This window comes from Petaurus breviceps, unplaced genomic scaffold (assembly GCF_028583685.1).
Source record: "Petaurus breviceps papuanus isolate PSGF00001 unplaced genomic scaffold, PetGlider_PUasm1.0 90847, whole genome shotgun sequence".
Classification (NCBI taxonomy): Eukaryota; Metazoa; Chordata; class Mammalia; order Diprotodontia; family Petauridae; genus Petaurus; species Petaurus breviceps.
The window spans coordinates 175,876-194,123 of record NW_027187360.1 but is presented as its reverse complement, the minus strand read 5'-3'; the positions used below and the strand labels follow the sequence as shown (position 1 = coordinate 194,123).

Genomic DNA, 18,248 nt, shown 5'->3' with positions numbered 1-18,248 from the left:
CTACAGGAGTTCAGCAGTCAGCATGGGCTGGAGGGGTCAGGGAAGGAAGAGGCAGGGGCTTGAACAGGATGTCAGAGGCTAAGATCTGAAGAAAGAAGAAAAAGGGAATGCAAAGAGGGGAAATGGTGTGAACAAAGGCCCAGAGGCATATAATAATAGCAGTCATCATGGCTAGCGTTCATATAGCACTTACCGTGTACTAGGCACTATGCTGAGCACTTTGCAAATATTATCTAAGCACATGGCAGAGCCAAGGAGTCTGACCCATCCCCCCTCCCCAAGTCCAGTGTTCTCACCATGTAACATTCTTTTCCTTGGGCCACCTTTATGGTGCAGTGGATAGAGGTCTAGGCCTAGAGTCAGGAAGATCTGAGTTCAAATCCAGCTTGAACTATGTATTAGCTGTGGTACCCTAGGCAAATCATTTAACCTCTGTCTGCCTCAGTTTCCTCATCTGTAAAATGGAGATAATATTAGCACCCACCTCCCAAGATTATTGTGAGGATAAAATAAAATATTGGTTATAAAGCACCTGGTACATTTAAGTGCTATATAAATACTAGCAATTATTATTTTCTGACCCCATGCCTTTGTTCACATTGTTGTCATGCCTCCTTGTATTCCCTCTATCCATGGCACCATTCCTCTAAAGTAACTTTGTCTCAGCTTGTATATATAAAGGCAGAAACTGAAGCCATAGTGTTGAATGAGATTTCCAAGGGAGAGTGTATATGGAGAGAAGAGCGGAGGGCGGAGCCTTGAGGAACGCTCACACTTAGCAAGCAAGAGAAAGAGGAAGAAACAGTGATGTAGGAGAAGATGGAGGAGGGGGAAAAAACAAGGGAAAAACGAGTATCAGGAAAGGAAGGGGTTTTCAACAGTGCAGTGCAGTGCTGCCAAGGGATCCAGGAGGATGAGAACTGAGCGGTCACGAGATTTAACAAGTAGGGATTCACTCCCGATCTTGGAGGATGTGGTTTCAGGGAAGCATTGGAGATGGGAGCCAGAGTGCAGGAGATCTGAGGTGTAAGCGGGTGTTATGGAGTGTATACTACTTTTGAATGAATGAATGAACGAATGAATGAATGAATGAAAAAAGCATTTATTAAGGGCGTCCAGGTGGCTCAGCGAGTAAGAGCACCGGCCCTGGTGTTGGGATGTCCTGGGGATCGAATCCAGGCTCATATACTTAGCACCACACCCAGAAATAACTGGCCGGGTAACCTTGAGCAAATTACTTAACCCCAATTGCTTTAAAAAAAAAAGAAAAAGAGTAAAAAGCATTTATTGAATGCTTACTGTGTGCAAAGCACTGCCCTAAGACCTGGGGACACATATAGAAAAAGGAATAAAGTCCTGTTCTCAAGGACTTCACACTCCATTTGGGGGAGGCAAAGAAAGATCAGCTGCAGAGTGGAGGGAAAGGCCAGAAGTCCTAAAGGCTCAGGAGAGGAGCAGACAGCAAGGCCCAGAGCTCCTTAGACTAAATGACTATGGCTCGGCTGCTAAGCTCGAAGGCTTGGCAGGACAGATGGCAAAGCCTGGTGGTCCTCCATTCTACCAGGAGGAGTAGAGATGGGGCCTCTCACCTCATCCAACCCTTGTCATCAGGCAAGTAGCCAGGATGTATCCTCCTCTCATCAGCCCCACTTCTGCACAGGGGGAAGAGTTGAGGGAAGAAGGCAAGGTGGCAGAATACCCATAGTGGTGGCAGGTCTTCTGGCGGTCAGGGTGGCCTAGATGGACAGAGGGGCAGCCTAGCAAGGAGGAGGGGAAAGGAGGAAAGTAAAAGGGGAATGGCACTCCTGGTACCACCATTGGCAATCTCCCAGAAGAGACTATCATAGCTTAAGGTAATAACAGGATCAAAGGAACTTTTTTTGTTTTTTTGTTTTTGCTTTTTTTGGAGGGGGGAAGGCAGGACAATTGGGGTTAAGTGACATGCCCAAGGTCACACAGCTAGTAAGTGTTATGCGTCTGAGATCAGATTTGAACTCAGGTCTTCCTGACTCCAGGGCTGGTGTTCTATTCACTGCACTATCTAGCCACCCCAAAGAAACTTTTTTTTAAAGGATAATGGACACCTGACTTTTTAGGCAGAAGAGAAAGAGTCAATAGAAGAGTAAAGGCTAAAGATTTTAGATCTGGAAATGATTTTTTATTTTTTATTATGTAGAAATGTATTATAGAAACATTATAGATACATAATTTTTTTTTGTTTTTAGTTTTAAAATTCTCTCTCTTCCTGACCTACTGAGAAGGCAAAAATTACAACTCCATTATACATATGAAGTCACATGAAACATTAAGCTGGGAAATATCTGAGACCTCCTCTAGCCCAGGGATTCTTAGCCTTGTTAAGATTATGTTTTTGTTTGTGTCATGGACTCCTTTAGCAGTCCGCTAAAACCCATGGACCCCTTCTCATGCTGAAGTTTCTAAATGCACAAAATAATATACATATGATTATAAAAGAAACCAATTATATCATTCTACGGTTATAAAAATACATTTTTTTAAAAGTTCATAGACCCCAGGTTAAGAATCCTCGCATCTGACCGCTCATTTTACAGATAAAGAAACCGATGAACAGAAATGAGAAATAATGAACAGAAGATCAGCCTAGTTCCCATGGACTGTTCTGGGACAGAAAGGAGGTGGCCCAGCGCTATTAATTAACAAGGGTGGGGGGCACATGGAAGTTTCCTTCTAGAGTTTAAGGAAGGGGAGGCCTGGTTCCCCTTAGGCTTTGCCACTTGATGTGTGACCTTAGGCAAGTCATTTCCATATCTCAGTTCTCCTTGCCCATTTGGTAACATTACCTACAGACTTAGTTTTGTCCTAAACAAACTTTGACCTGGACTGGATCGCTCATTTTACATTCCCTAAACAATACCCAATAGTTGTTATTGTTCTGTCTGTTGGGAACATGACCTGAGCCCTGGGCCAGGCGAAGGCAGACTCCATCAGCGTTAGTGAGAAGACCTCTCTGAGTCAGGCCAAAGGATCAGTGTCTTTTTTCCCAACACCTCCCCACCCCCATCCTCCTCTCAGAAATTGCTGGTGACATATGCACCACGGGGGTGGTATGTGTGTGTGTGTGTGTGTGTGTCCATCCATGTATTCTCACAGCTGAGCACATTCAGCAACACTCCTGAAAGAGTAAGGATGGTGGGAGTGGAAATCCTGCTGGGAGATAGAGGTGGGCAGCCCAAACCCAGGGTGCCTGAGCATGAGCCCCTGTGACATAGGAGGAGGGAGAAGACCTGTGATTTCATTGGTCTAAGAAGCTCACAATGAGTTACCTCTTCTATCAACGCAGGGCAGTGTCTTCTCTGAAATATAGTATGAGATCTGGTCCTTTATTATCCTGATATATAGGAAGGTTACAAACGGCCTCCCCAGCCAGTATATGTCATATAAGATTTGAACCTCGGCCTTCTTGGTTCTGTGGGAGTTTTCTATCCATGATGCCTTTGAGCACATAGGAATCACTCAATAAATATTGACTATTAGATTGCTGACTGACAATGAAAACACCACTAGACTCACAACAGCTTGGTTCTCATCCCAGATGTTGCACTATCTGGCTCTTTGACCTTCGTTACAACACTTCCCATCACAAAGCCTCAGCGTCCTCTATAAAATGAAGGGGTTGAACTGGATGAAGGGTTCACTGGAGGCCCACAGACCCTTGGGGACCATGAACTTGGATGGGTAAAGAATTACATCCTTATTTTCACTAACCTCTAGTGGGAATTTAGCATTTCCTTCACTTATTTAAACACATTATTCTGAGAAGGGGCCCGTAGGAAAAGGCAGGGGTGGGGAACCTGTGACCTCAAGGTCCTCGGGTGTGGCCTTTTGACTGAATCCAAGCTTTACAGAATAGATCCTTTCATTAAGGGGATTTGTTCTGTGAAGTTTGGATTCAGTCAAAGGGCCACACTTGAGGACCTAGAGGACCACATGTGGCCTCAAGGTCACAGGTTCCCCACCCCCCTGGCCAAAGGAATCTATAATATAAAAAAGATTAAGAACCCCTGGAATGGATGGCTTTTTAGGGTCCCTTCCACATTCTGTGTCTTTACATATGTTCTAGTCTTATCTTTTCCCCAGTTAGACTAAGTTCCTTAAGTAGCTTCTGCTTTCTGCATCCAACCCAAGGCACTGCAGCTGGGAGACATCAGTAAGCTTGTGTCCTTTGACTGAAAACTCAGACCTGCCTGTAGTCTGAGGCTCAACAGACCCAGCCCAAGGATCTGTCTGTCCCTCTTGGGGAACATAAAAGGAGAACCACAAAAATCACAGAACATCCCAGTTGGCAGAGACGCCTTCATTTGCCCCTCCCCCCAAGCTGACCAGATTAATCAGTGATAGAGCTAGGAGGAGAATCCAGGCCTTCTGACTCCCAGGCCAGAATGCGAACCAGGAGGCCAGCTCCTTTTGCGATCCCCACTGCTCCCTAAATCTCTAAAAGGACTCACACCCAGACACTGAAGATGTTGGATGAAATTCCTTCTCTCCTTTCCTGCCCTCCCCTTCCCCCCCACCCCTTCCACTGGCTTTATCAGTTTTCAGACCTGTTTCTAAGCCCTTAAGAAGGTCCAGATGGTGGTGGGGGCAGGGCCCAGGGGTGTCTGTGATAGGGGGGAGCGTAGTTCTGGAAGGATCCTACTCACTGGAATGCTGAGGTGGGGCCCCACCTGGGATGGTGGGGGAAGACAAGGGAGAGACACAGGCCGAGGGGGGCTGGAATTTCATGGGCAGGCTCCACTGCTCAGCTGTCACATTCCCCTCAGGCTCAGCTAAACCAGTGCTCCGATGCTTTCCCATATTTAGACAGGGAATGTCTGCTGACTCCAGGGCTTTTCAGAACGTCATCCACACCACCCGCCACCATCCTGGGTCAGGGTCTGGGGCTGGGCCTTGATCCAACCTACATGAAGTCCTGAGCACACAGAGATCTGAGGCAAAGGGAGGGAAGGAAGATTTGCTTTGCCTGGGAATTATGGGAAGAGCCCCAGCTAGTAAGATGTGTTAGCAAGATGTACCTCACCACACCTTACTTTAAGTGAGAGCTCCAAGGGGGTGTAGTCTGAACAGGGCACAGACTTTAAGGCCCCAAGGGAGTCAGCTAGGTCCGAACAAAGAAGGGAAGTGGGCCAGGCAGCAGGCCCAGCCCCCAGATGTCCCCAGGCATGTGAGCCAAAGCAGCTGGGCCCTCGGAGGAAGCCTGCTGAGACAGTGTGAAGGCACCCCTCTGTTCAACAGAAATACTCTATAAACTCACAGGCTGTCTGACACCTGGTGGGAGGGGGCCAGTTAGGAGACACTCCTGAGAACCTGGAGAATTTCCCAAAGGCCTTGGCTTGGGTTTTTCATGGAGGTGAGGGCTGAGGATTCCAAGGAAAACCTAGAAGCTGAAACAGAAGGATGATGCCTGACCCATTCCGCAAAGCCCTAGAAAGCCTCATGTAGAACAAGCTCATTGTTTTTGAATCAATTCATTAAGTCTTTATGGATGGGGAGGAGTCCCACTCTCCCTCCTCACCTCCACCTCCTGTTTTTCCAGCCTCTCTTAAAATTCAGCTCAAACTCCAGCTTCTATAGAAGGTCTTTCTGGTCCCCTCTTCCTTCCCTCACCCCCTGCTGTTCAGGATTCCTCTCTGGGATGCCCTCTGTTCTACCTTCTTTATGGCTTGTATTAACCTAGTTCTTTACAAGATCTCTTCCCCATTTGAATGGGAGCTCCTTGAGGGCAGGGGCTGTTTTTTTTTTTTTAACCTTTCTTTGTATCCCCAGTATTTAATACAAAACAAATTCTTGATAGATGTTTTTTAATTGATAGATTGATTTAAGATGCTCAGAGCCTTATTAAAAAAATAGAACTCAGGGCGGCTAGGGGGCACAGTGAATAGAGCACCAGCCCTGGAGTCAGGAGGACCTGAGTTCAAATCCAACCTTAGACACTTAACACAAAAACTAGCCATGTGACCTTGGGCAAGTCACTTAACCCCAATTGCCCTCCAAAATGCAAAAAAGAAAGAAAGAAAATAGAACTCACACGCATGAAATTTTAAGAGAATCAGAATGGTAGAGTTGGAAACCATGTAGTTCAACCCTGTCCTTTTACAGTGGAGGAAATAAGAGAGGGTTAAATTTGGTCATTAAGATTCTTTCCATCTCTAACCTGCAACATTCTAAGGTTTCCTCTAGCTCTGTTTAGGACCCTAAATCATGTCCCCTTTAGGGCCCTCAGTTTCCCTATCTGTAAAATGAGAAAATTTGAATAATCTCTAGGATTCTTCCCATCTCTGATATTACTTGTTTTAAGCTCCTATCCAGTTCCTAAGTCCTTCTGAGTTGTGACAGTCTATGGTCTAAGGCTCCTTATAGCTCTGACATTCTATGTTCTGTAATTCTTACTAACTTCACAGGAAGAAATTGCTGGCCAGGCTTTAATGATGCTTTTTACATAGCCCAATTTAATAACTCAGCGACACTGTCCATTCTCTCCCTGCCCCACCCCATTACCTCTCACCCCATGCTCAGTCATGCCATCAAGAACTGAGGTATAGTGTGTGGTCACTGTGACACCTGGCTGCTCCTCTTCTTTCCCTTCCCAAGCTCTATATGGTCTTGGGTGGGCATGTGATGAGCGCCAAAAGTGAAAGCCTTGCTTCTCTCTGCTTATATTTGCTCACATAGCATGAGAGAGAAGTTGGTGCCCTGGTTGGGGTTAATGGCTTACAGGAGCTGCCATCCAACCTCCCCCGCCCCTTTCCTTTCCAGCAATGCAGATGGGTCACAGCACCAGGCACGTCTGGCCTGAAACCAGAAAGGCCTGAGTGGAAATCTATAGCTGACCTTCAGCCCTATATCCTTCGCATTTCACAAAGGGTCCTACAATTTAGAGCCCAGGGATAAGCATGTGAATCAAGTGGATGAGAAGCAAATAAGGCAGAAATATAATCTGCCTCATCAATCTGAATCCCCTCTCACAACCTCAGATTTTTCCCTCATAACGCCCTGGAGCTGCTTGTAGACCTTTGGTGACACCTCTTCCCTGAAACATCTTTATCTATGACATGTTATTTCTCATGTGATGCTCTGGGTTCCAAACTCAAAGCTATCTTGGGCAGCATGGTGCCAGAAGGCCCGGATTCTAGCTCTGGCTTTGTCACTAACTCCCCCAGTGACATCAAACAAGTTATTTCTCCTTCTTTGGGTCTTGAATTTCTCTTCCATAAAGTGGTAAGCACCTGAAATCTCAGCTACCAGGGAGACTGAGTCTTGTGTACCTCTTGAGCTGGGGAGTTCTGAGATGAAGGAGAGCTAAGAATCCCAAGGAGTAGGGAGTGCACCCAGTTGCCTAAAGAAGGGGAAACTGGTCCAGGTTGGAAATAAATCAGGTCAAAGCAGGGTCAGTAGTGTGATCTGGAGCCTTCATTTCCAGCCTGGATGAGAGGGGAGACCCAGTCTTTAAAAACTTAAATCAAGGAGACTAGGTTATCTTCAAAATGTCTTCTATCTCTTATATTCTGTTTTTTTAAAGGGCCCAGCTAACTCTGACATTCTATGTTCTGTGACCTTTTCCAGTTCTAATGTTCTCAGAATTTCTTTATATTTGGGGGCCATGACATACTGGGGAGGTGGTAAGGGGGCAGTTGACTAAATATCTTCTCCACTGGATTGCCATGCAGGACATTTGGCAAGACACTGGAATTAAGATCCCCCAATAGCCTTTGCTGCTAGGGTCCTTAAAGGTTAGAGGCATAGAGCTGGGGACCTTAAGTAACAAGGACTTTAAAATGTTGGTCTATTATAAGAAGGAAACCACACGTGACTGACACAGGGAGGCTGGTGACTATACAGACGAGCTTAACCTCCTAGGAGCACATTCTTTCCCAGCTTCATCAGTGGCAAGGGGTGAGCCACTTCTCCTGTCTGGGATTCAGTTTCTTCCTCTGTAAAATAAGGAGGTTAGACTCAATGTCTAAGGTCACTTCCAGCCATGACATTCTATGTTTTATAATCCCTCCTTAGTTCTGGTATTCAATGCTTCCAGTCTCAACATTCTGTGGTAAATGATTCACCCTGGCTGGTACTTGTCTCCTACTTAGAATCAGATTCCCAGAGCTCCAAGGGACCTTAGGAGGTCACCTATCTGGTCTAACCCTAGCCTGAAGCAAAACTTCCCCTTATAACCTGCTGGCTTTCTTTTTCCTCTCAGAGATACAGGGTGAGAAGAAAGAAGCTCTAGGGGGAAAGAGCCTTAACATTGCATTTCCTCCAAGCCCAGAGTTGCCCTTAATAGGAAATTTATCCCATGCCTAAAGAGTAAGTGGGAACAGCCTCCCCTCCCCCACCAAGCTTGCCAGCCCAGAAAGAACAAGGCATTCCCAGGCTGAGGGAAAGTGCAGCAGCAACTTTGGTTGCCTCACATACAGCCTGAATCCAAGGGAGATTTACATCAAGGAAAGAGATAGAGAGGCCCAGGAGTCTCAGCTCTCTATTTATGGCTCTCAGAACCCTTCCAATGGGAACTGCTTGCTCAGAAGTTTGACTTGAGGAGTGAGAATGGAGATTTGGGGCCAAGTTCCTCAAGGGGCAAGTTGGAGAGCAAAATCAAGAAGGGACGGCTATTTGGTCACTTCATTTTCCTTCCTCATTTGCTCCATATCCTTTGGGATTTGCTGTCAGAGATGGGCAGTTTCACTGTGGACTCTGATTCCTAGGGCTAGAAATAACCTTAGAACACCAAGCACAGAATGTTACAATATAGGGCTTTCAAAGTGGGAAGGGACCTTAAAGTCTGTCTTGGACTGATCCACTCATTTTACCAAGGGAAAATGAGAAGAACAGAGAAAGGAAGAGCCTTGCTCAGGGTCACACAGGGTGAGGATAGTGTGAGAGGACTCGCCAGGCTTTTTCCCAGGGTAAGATGGGAAATGCAAAATGGTGAGGCTGGATTTAGACATGAGGCAGACATAAAGCAATTGTATTTTTTGAACCCCAAGTGCAAACATAGGCTCTGGCAAAGGATATTCCTTGGGCAAACCCTTATTAAAAGAATTTTTTTTTTCAAGAAAATACACATTGGAAGGTTATTATAGGTGGATAGGGCTAGTTACTGAAGAAACATAAGACTACTATACTTTGGGTGCAGGAATAAGCAATAAAAGTACCCTTAGAAATCACCTTGTTCAATTCCCTCATTTTGCATAGAGCCCAGAGAGGAAAAGCATAGACTAAGAGATAGAACTGGGATTCATACCCTGGGTACTTCAAGGATATAAGCATTTATTAAGTACCTACTATATTCCAAGTACTTTATAAATATCTCATTTGATCCTTACAACTTTGGGAGATAGGTGCTATTATAATGGCCATTTTATAGTTGAGGAAAACTGATGCAGAGGGAGGTTAAGGGGCAGCTAGGCACACAGTGGATAAAGTACTAGCCCTGGAGTCAGAAGAACCTGATTTCAAATCCGGGTCTCAGACACTTGACAATTATTAGCTGTGTGACCATGGGTAAGTCATCTAACCCCAATTGCCTCCCCCAAAAAGGGGGGGGGAGGGAGGTTAAGTGACTTTCCCAGAGTCACACAGCTAATTAGAATTCAGGTCTTCCTGTTTCCAGGTCCAGGATTCTTATCTACTGTGTGACCTAGATGGGAGTCCAAATCCATTGTTCTTCCCGTTACAGAACCAGCTACCTTTTATCCTAGGAAAAGATCCCCAATTTCTATGACTTATCAATTCTGTACCCTTAAGTTTGTGTGTTGCTTACTTTAAAATACTAGTAAAGCCTTTCTGTCTCTGTATGAGCTAAGACAGTACTTGGGATAGGCATGGACTCGTTGTCTTTTTTGGAGAGAAATAGAAAGATCGTCCTCCAGTATTTCAAGAGCGCTGATGAAAAAAGATCAATAGAGCAGAAGAGGAAAAGAACCTTTGATAGGGCTGGTTCTGCCTGGATCCGACCTGGAGTTTCATCTCCTCACTTTGTGCAAGGAGGTATAGCTTGTGGAAAGACCATAGGATTAGTTCAAATCCCAGCACTGCTACTTAATAACCTGTCTAACTCTGGTCAAATGGCTTCTTCATTTGCGAAATCAGGGAGACAGACAAGAAGATTTCTCAGACCCCTCCAAGCTTAATCCCCTGGCCTCCCCCTCCCGGAGGAGACTCCCCATCTCCTGGGTGCTCTCTTGGGTCCTACCTGGAGGCTGCAATCTCTGACTTCTGGCGGGCAATGGCCGCTGCCCGCTGAGCCCCCTCCACACTGTGGTCCACCTTCTGCCGGATTTTGGTGCTCTTCAGGGGGAGAACACGTTTCTTCATGCCCTTGACCAGCACATTGTGTCTGTACTTCCCTTCCTCCTTCTTGCCATCCGGCAGGGTGGTACAGCCATAGCCATGCCTCAGGTTGTCTAGCCACTCACCCTCATACTTCAGCCCGCTGGAACGCTCGCTGACCCCAAAGCCTGACCGCTTGTCATTCTTCCACTCCCCCATGTAGGTCTCTGTGGTGGTGGCATCAATGTCGGACTCAAATGGGGCAAAGTCCTCTGCCTCAGCCCCTTCTCCCAGGCTGGTGGTGGAGGCCGCATCACTGGCCGCTGAACTCAGGTCACTCTTCAGGAAGCTGACCCGGCTCTTTTGGCTGGCCAGAGAGCTCCGTGACTCTGAGCGCCTCAGTTTCCCCAGTAGTGTGCCTCTCTGGAAGAAGCCACCACTGCCCCGAGGGAGCTTGGCAGCAGCCTCTGCATTGGCGTAGAGGCTGAGGGCAAAGCCACCACGGGAGATGGTGGGGGTAGCCAGGGTGGTGCCATCCATAGGGGTGGAGGGAGCATCCTGCTGGGCCAGGGTACCATTGCTGTGTTCACTCCGTAGGGAAGAGAGGGATGTTCGGAGTGGTGAACGGACCACCACTGCCATGCCATATGGGACACTCTGCCGGATTCCATACCCATGGCGCATGCCATTGGTGAACTGGCCTTGATATGTTCCTGAGGGAGAAGAAAAACCAGGTAAGTGCCTGGGCCCAGGTTTTTATGCTGATGGGGACAGCCACCAACAAATCCCTTACATTTATAGAGAAGAAGCAGGATAGAGTAGAGAAAGCATGAGACTGGATGATAGCTGGGTTTGAATCCTAGTCTTAGCTTTATCTCTCTCTAATTGGCCACGTGACACTGATCAAGTCACTTGTCCACTTGGAGCCTCAGTTTCCCCATCAATAAAATGAGAAGAATGGTCTAGATCATTTCTACGGTCCCTTCCAGGGGACATCCAGATGGTGGAATGGATAATGGACTCTGGGCCTGGAGTCAGGAAGACCTGAGCTCAAATTTCCTCCATCAGACACTGACTAGCTGTGTGACCCTGGGCAAGTCACTTTACCTTAACTTGCCTCAGTTTCCTCCACCATAGAGATGAGATAATAATGCCATTTATTTCCCAGAGATCTGTGAGGATCAAATGAAACAATATTTATGAAGTACTTAGTGTCTGGCACATAGCAGGTGCTTGTTTCATTATTTTCTTCCAGTTCTGACTTTCAAAGACCCTGTAGTGCTTTCACCATTTTAAAAGTACCTTTGCATTTATTCTTTCATTTGATCCTCATGGTTGGTAAGTAGGGTAGGGTAGAAAGAGACCTGGCTGTGGGGATCAGGAAACCTGCAAGAAGCCAGTCCTTCTCCTTCTCTTTGTGCTCTTCCCTTACATTATCGGGGCCTAAGATTTCTCATCAGTAAAGTGAAGGTTTGGGATTGCATGACTCCCTCATTAGGATGTTGTATCAGTATAAAAGCCTGGGTCTAGACACTGAGAAGGGCTCATTTACAACAGGAAGAGAAAACTGAGGCCCAGAAATTCAGCAATTTGCTCAAGGCCATGACAAAATTCAGTGGTAGGACACAGACACAAATCCAGGGTCCCCAGTGTCTCCTTCCGTGGTTTCTGTTTTTTTTCCTACTGCAGTACCCAGCATACTACCTGGTACTAATGCATCCTGGGCCATCTCCAGTGGTCCTGAAGAATCTGGCCACTGATGGCTCTGGAGGAGAAAGTGAGGCTGGTGACCTTGCACAGCCCTCTCTCACTCAAATCAAAGTCAACTGCAAGTCACGTTATCATTTCCCTGATGTCATGGTCCTCTTAGAAAGGGAAGGACAAAGAAGTACTTAGTAAAGAATGCTGATTAATTGATTGTGGGATGCCAACCTTTCCCAAGTATGCAGAAGCTTAGCACATGAGAAATCCAAAGGAAGCAAAAGTGCTGGTATCTGTCCTTGAAGAGTTCACAGCATAATGGGGTAATACAAGATTAGGTTTTTAAAAAAATGTATAAGCACAGATGGACTGAAAACATCAAAACAAAGGCCCTTCCATGGTTCACACATATAGCAAAGACTTGAAGTTAAGTCTGCTGAACTGAAATTCAGTGTTCTTTTCACTAAATGATTTCAATTTGGTCCAGAAAACATTTATTAGGTGCTTACTGTATACACAGCACCTAGCTCTAGGTGACACAGTAGATAGAATGCTGAGCCTGAAGTCTGGAAGACCTGAGTTCAAATCTGGCCTAGCTGTGTGACCCTGGGCAAGTCACTTAACCCTGTTTGCCTCAGTTTCCTCATCTGTAAAATGGGTTGGAGAAGGAAATGGCAAACCACTCCAGTATCTTTGCCAAGAAAATCCCAGATGAGGGGCGGCCAGGTGGCGCAGTGAGTAGGAGTGCCAGCCCAGGTGTCGGGCAACCCAGGATCGGTTCCAGCCTCAGATACTTGGCACCCACACAAAAAATAACTGGCCATGTAACCTTGAGCAAGTTAACCCCAATTGCTTTAAAAAAAAAATCCCAGATGGGGCCAGGAAGACTCCAACATGGCTGAAATGACTCAACAACTGTATACAGAATGCCAAAATTCTAGCCATTAGGAGTGATACGAAGTTTAGATAAGACAGCTCCTGTCCTCCTAAAACTTAGAGTTGATTAGAGGGAATTAGATACAGATACTATACTGTATTACTGTAGAGTAACATGAAGGGCCTGGCCCCTTTAATCACTCCCTGTCTCTCTAATGTTCCACCTCTCCTTGTCCACTGGTCCCTTCCCCACTCCCTACAAGCAGGCACAGACCTCCCCCAATTAATCCTTAAAAAAAAAAAATTCTGCATTTGGCCCTACCACCTATTAAGCTGTCACCCTATCTCTCTCTTCCCTTTCACAGTTTAACATCTAGAAAAAGCCTTCTGTACTCTTGCCTCCACTTTCTCACCTTTCAATCATTTTCCCCCCTTTCCCCCTTGCTATCTGGATTCTGTTTCAACTGGAACTTCTCTCCTAGATCACTAGTAATGGAATCCTAATAAAGCTGCCCCCCCAACCCAAGATTCTGACTTCCTTATGGACCCCACTGAAAGCAGGTATGCCCTGATTTAACCGCACGAACTGGCTTTAACCACACCACAGGCCCCCAGAATCAATCATAGGCCTCACTGAATAATAGCAGGCCCACTGCCCCTACTGGCCACTGCCCCTCCCACCCCTGACTCAATACCCTAACTTCCTCATATATGCCTCACTGCTCACCAGAACAACAGGTCCATGAACTCATATTTCTCACACAACAGCAGGCATGTCCATGTGATGGGATCCCAGCCACTGCCTCTAGCTAGCCACTGCCCCCAGACCCATTCCTCATATTTCCCACAGAAACAGCAGGTTTGTCCATACGCTCAACCACAACCACATCCATCTAGTCTCAGACAGGTCCACGATAGCCAGCCAATCAGAGAGCAGCACCACCAGGATGCCTGAACTGGATGTGGACCCCAAAACAATAGAAAGGACTTTCCCTAAGTGGGTACCTTCACAATAATAGTTAAGAACTGACCTAGAGTAAACTTAGGACATAGAGAGGCTTATTAATAATATCATTATCAGATATGTTTTTCTGTATGCACATACAGTTCCACTCAGGTTGGGACCCCCTCCCCATTACCTAATCCCTTAACAAACCCCCTCCTGCCTTTTTAATATTCATAATTTCTATTGTGTAGTCAGCATCATTACTCTATAAATTTGCCTGTATTGTCTTAGTTCCTGGTTCCTCTTGGAACTCAGCCCATTCCCAATAAATGCCTAGAATTGGATTAGAGGTGGTCTGACTGAATTCTTTGAGACAGTTCTGCCACGACACACCATGAAACTACAAGAACCAGTATCATTTGATGGCTAAATCCAATTTTTTTAAAGTCCTTATCTTTCTTGATCTTTCCAAGACACTTGATATTATTGATCACCCCTTTGTGGCTACTCTCTTCTCCCTTGGCTTTGTGAACATGACCCTGTCATGATCCTATGTTAGAACTATCCTTCTTGGTCTCCTTTGGATGGTTATCATTTGTTACTGTATCATAGTGACCCAGGATGGTCACTATGCAGGGGCATATCCCAGGATGCTGTTCCTCGTCCTCTCCTCGCCTATCTCAGACCCACTATCTCTGAATTTCCCACCAGGCTTCCCATCCCTGGACTTCTCCATCATAGTTCTGCCAAGCCTCTTTTAATTTACTGTCTTCCCCCATTACAATTTAAGCTCCTTGAGAGCAGGGACTGCCTTTCTGTTTTTATTGTACTCCTATTCCCTAATGCTTAGCACGATGCCTGGTGCATTACAAGGTCTTTATAAATGTTTGTTGACTGATTGACTCTAGCCATGCAGTTTCCAAAGTGATGCTCCTAAGGCCTAACCATATCATTCCTCTCTTCAAGAAGCTTCAGTGGTTCCCCATTGCAATAAGGATAAATGGAATTGTTCTACTTGGCATTTAAAGCCTGTCACAGCCTCGACTACTTTCCCCCAGGAATTATATATTATTATATATTATATTATATATAAAGTCCACCCAAATATTATATATTATTATATATTTATTACATATATAATTATATATTATTCATCTTTAAATACAGTTTATGAACAGGCCAGTCAATGGCCTACTTGCCATCATCCATATATGACCTTCCATGTGCTATCACCATACCTCTGCACAGGCCATCCCCCACATCTGGAATGCTCTCCTTTCTCTCCTCCAGCTCTTGAAACTCAGAATCTCCTTCAAGGTTCAGCTCAAGCAATACCTCCTTTAAGAGACTTTCCCTCATTCTTGAGAGGTTAGTGCCTACCCCCAACCACCATAAATTGGTTTTGTATGTATCCTATATTTATTTATCTATTCAGATGCTGCATCCTCTGGTGGGATATGATTATGTGCCTTGAAGGCAGGAACTGTCTCACCTTTTTTTTGTTGTTGTTCTTTTGGGTTTGTTTGTTTATTGTTGTTGTTTTCAGTATTGGGAGCTCCTGATAAAGAACTTCCGCTATCAAAACAAATTGGCTTAGGGGCGGCCAGGTAGCACAGCGAGTAAGAGCACCGGCCCCAGTGTCGGGATGACCTGGGGATTGAATCTGGGCTCAGATACTTAGCATCACACTCAGAAATAACTGGCTGTGTAACCTTGAGCAAGTTACTTAACCCCGATTGCTTAAAAAAAAAAAACAAATTGGCTCTTTCTGGGCAACTAATAGTCTTAGAGATCTACCTGGGGCAGTAAGAGGTTAATTGACTTATTCAGGGTCTCACAGTTGGTGTCTGTCAGATTCAGATCTTCTAGACTCCAAAGCCAGTTTTCTATACATTAATCAATTGATCAATCAAGGAAACCATGATGCCTCTCAGAGAGAGGATATATGTATATCCTCAGTATGCAGTACAATGCCTAGCACAAAGAAGGTGCTTAACAAATACTCACATAATGATCAAAGATAAAGTGTACAGGGTACAAGAGGGAAGGTCAATAGAAAAGGCATCACAGTATCACGGATGGACCGATGGAGTAGCAGATGTGGGGCAAGAAGACTTGGGTTTGAATTCCACTTCTGGCATTTACTAGCTTGGCTGCGGGCAAGTCGCTTTTGCCCTGAACTGGGAAACATGTACTCCTGGACTGTACATTAATAATTATATAATAATAATTATAATTAATAATATACATTATTCCTGAAATTCCTGTCTTCCTATACTGTACCACACAGAGCTATTGGAAGGATTAATCAAGCGTATGTTAAAATGCTTTGTGCACTTAAAAGGGTTATAGAAATGTAATTTATTGTCACTTTTAATATCATTAGTAAGAAAAGTAAAATAATATAAAAGTTTAAAGTAAGTAAAAGTAATAATTAATAATACTTATTATTATTATTATTACTACTACTACTACTACTACTACTACTACTACCACTGAATTTGGAAGTCCTTTTACTATTCTGAATAGAAGAGAGATATCTCTGGAGGTCTCCTGCCTCCCAGCAGAGACCTCTCCCCCTGAGCAGAGCCTGCACTTGGAGCCAGAGCTGTCCTGCCCTGTTCTCTCTGTAGACTAATTTTAGAGGTGCTGTAGCCACTGAGAATCTCAGGAGGGGGATCCAGGGATCTGGTTGGTTTGGGTCTTGCCTAGGGGCAGAAATTGGTAACAGAATCTGGGGGTGTTGATTTCTAGATCACAAACGCAAAAGCTTCCCCTTGCCAGTGGTTACCAGAACTATCACTGTGACAGCTCAGCCCAGCCCCAGAGCCCATGTCTCATACTCACATGCCTGACACGTCTGGGCTGGGGATAGCTTAGTAGCCAGGGGGAAGAAACCATCCTCTCCTTTCAGAGTTAACCTGAAACCTCTCTCCTAACCTCAATGTTCTCATTTGTTAAAGAATCACAACTTATCACTAGAGGAAATGGTAGGACTAGAGCTAGAAAATAACTTAGAAATATTCTGATGGCTCAGTGGATGGAGTACTGGGCTTGGAGTCAGGAAGACCTGAATTCAAATTTGACACTTACTAGGTGTGTAGCCCTGGGTAAGTCCCTTAACCTCTATTTGCCTCAGTTTCCTAAACTGTAAAATGGGGATAATAACAGCACCTATCTCACAGGTTTGTCGTGAGACTCAAATGAGATATTTGTAAAGTGCTAAGCACAATGCCTGAGATGTAGTAGGTGCTTACTTCCATCGCTAGTCCAATCCTCTCCTTCTCAGAGGAGGAAACAAAACCAGAGTGAGGGGGAAATGATTTCTTTAAGTTCTCACAGCAAGTTCATAGAAGAGCTGGGACATGGAATGTTAGAACCAAAAGGGACTCGAGGAACACATCTAATCTGACCATCTTCTCCCCACCTCTTTTTCAGTCCCTGCCCCCATCCTCAACCCCACTTTACCAAGGAGGAAATGAAGACCTGATGGGAAATTACTTGTCCAAAGTCATTCAGAGTTAATGGCAGAGCCACAGCCTTTAATTTCCTGATTTTCAAGCAACTCTTCCTATTATGCTACTAAGTTTTGAACAGCTTCTGTTTAAAAACAAAAACAATAATAATGATGATGACATCCCTTGCTCCTTTCTCCTTAAACTTCCATAGCCAATCCAGTTCTCCCAGGAAAATCTCCATTTTCCCATGAGCCCTCCTCTTTCCTATCTCAAATTTAAAGTATTTTTCAGGGCTGTCTCTTTAAAGTCCACCTAAAGCAACATTGACCACATTTATATTCCCCAAAGTCAGCCAGGACAGACCAAATTCCACTGGCTCTATTCCTTCCTACCTCCCCTCCCCTTTCCAGACTCTCTTTCATCTTGGGTCCTTGTCTCCGTCTATAGAACACTTCCCCTTTTAGGGTGTTTCTCAGTCACATCCAACTCTTTGTGACCCCATTTGAGGGTTTTCTTCGCAAAGATTCTAGAGTGGTTTCTCATTTTCTTCTTTAGCTCATTTTACAAAAGAGGAACTGAAGCAAATGGGGTGAAGTGACTTGCCCAAGGTCACACAGCTAGTAATTGTCTGAGGCCAGGTTTGAACTCAGGAAGATGAACCTTCCTGATTCCAAGCCCAGTGCTCCATCCACTGTGCCACCTAGAAACTCCTTGATAGATTATAGTTTCTGGCAATAACCAGTAACTCTGGGAACAAGAATATGGGGTCCCTTTTCTCCTCAGTGGACACTGACCTAGCCAGGGCTTATCATGGTGGCACAGGAGTATTACTTTGCTGAGCACCAACTATTACCAGGCCAAAAGTTCAGTTAATCTGCAAACTGGCCTCCAGCCCCAGCCTGGCTTGGAGGCAGTTTCATAGAAAGGAAGAGAGAGAACAAGAAGAATGGAAGAAAAGA

At 45.2% G+C, this 18,248-nt stretch overlaps 1 protein-coding gene across 1 annotated transcript in view; it reads right to left on the bottom strand.

Annotated features, from left to right (window-relative positions):
- The window catches only part of JPH2 (junctophilin 2), a 65,724-nt gene that overhangs the window by 25,247 nt on the left and 22,229 nt on the right, over window positions 1-18,248 (bottom strand). Inside the window, exon 2 of the mRNA XM_069072325.1 lies at window positions 10,232-11,021. Within this exon, the coding sequence (XP_068928426.1) occupies window positions 10,232-11,021 (790 nt within the window). The remainder of the gene's footprint in view (window positions 1-10,231; window positions 11,022-18,248) is intronic.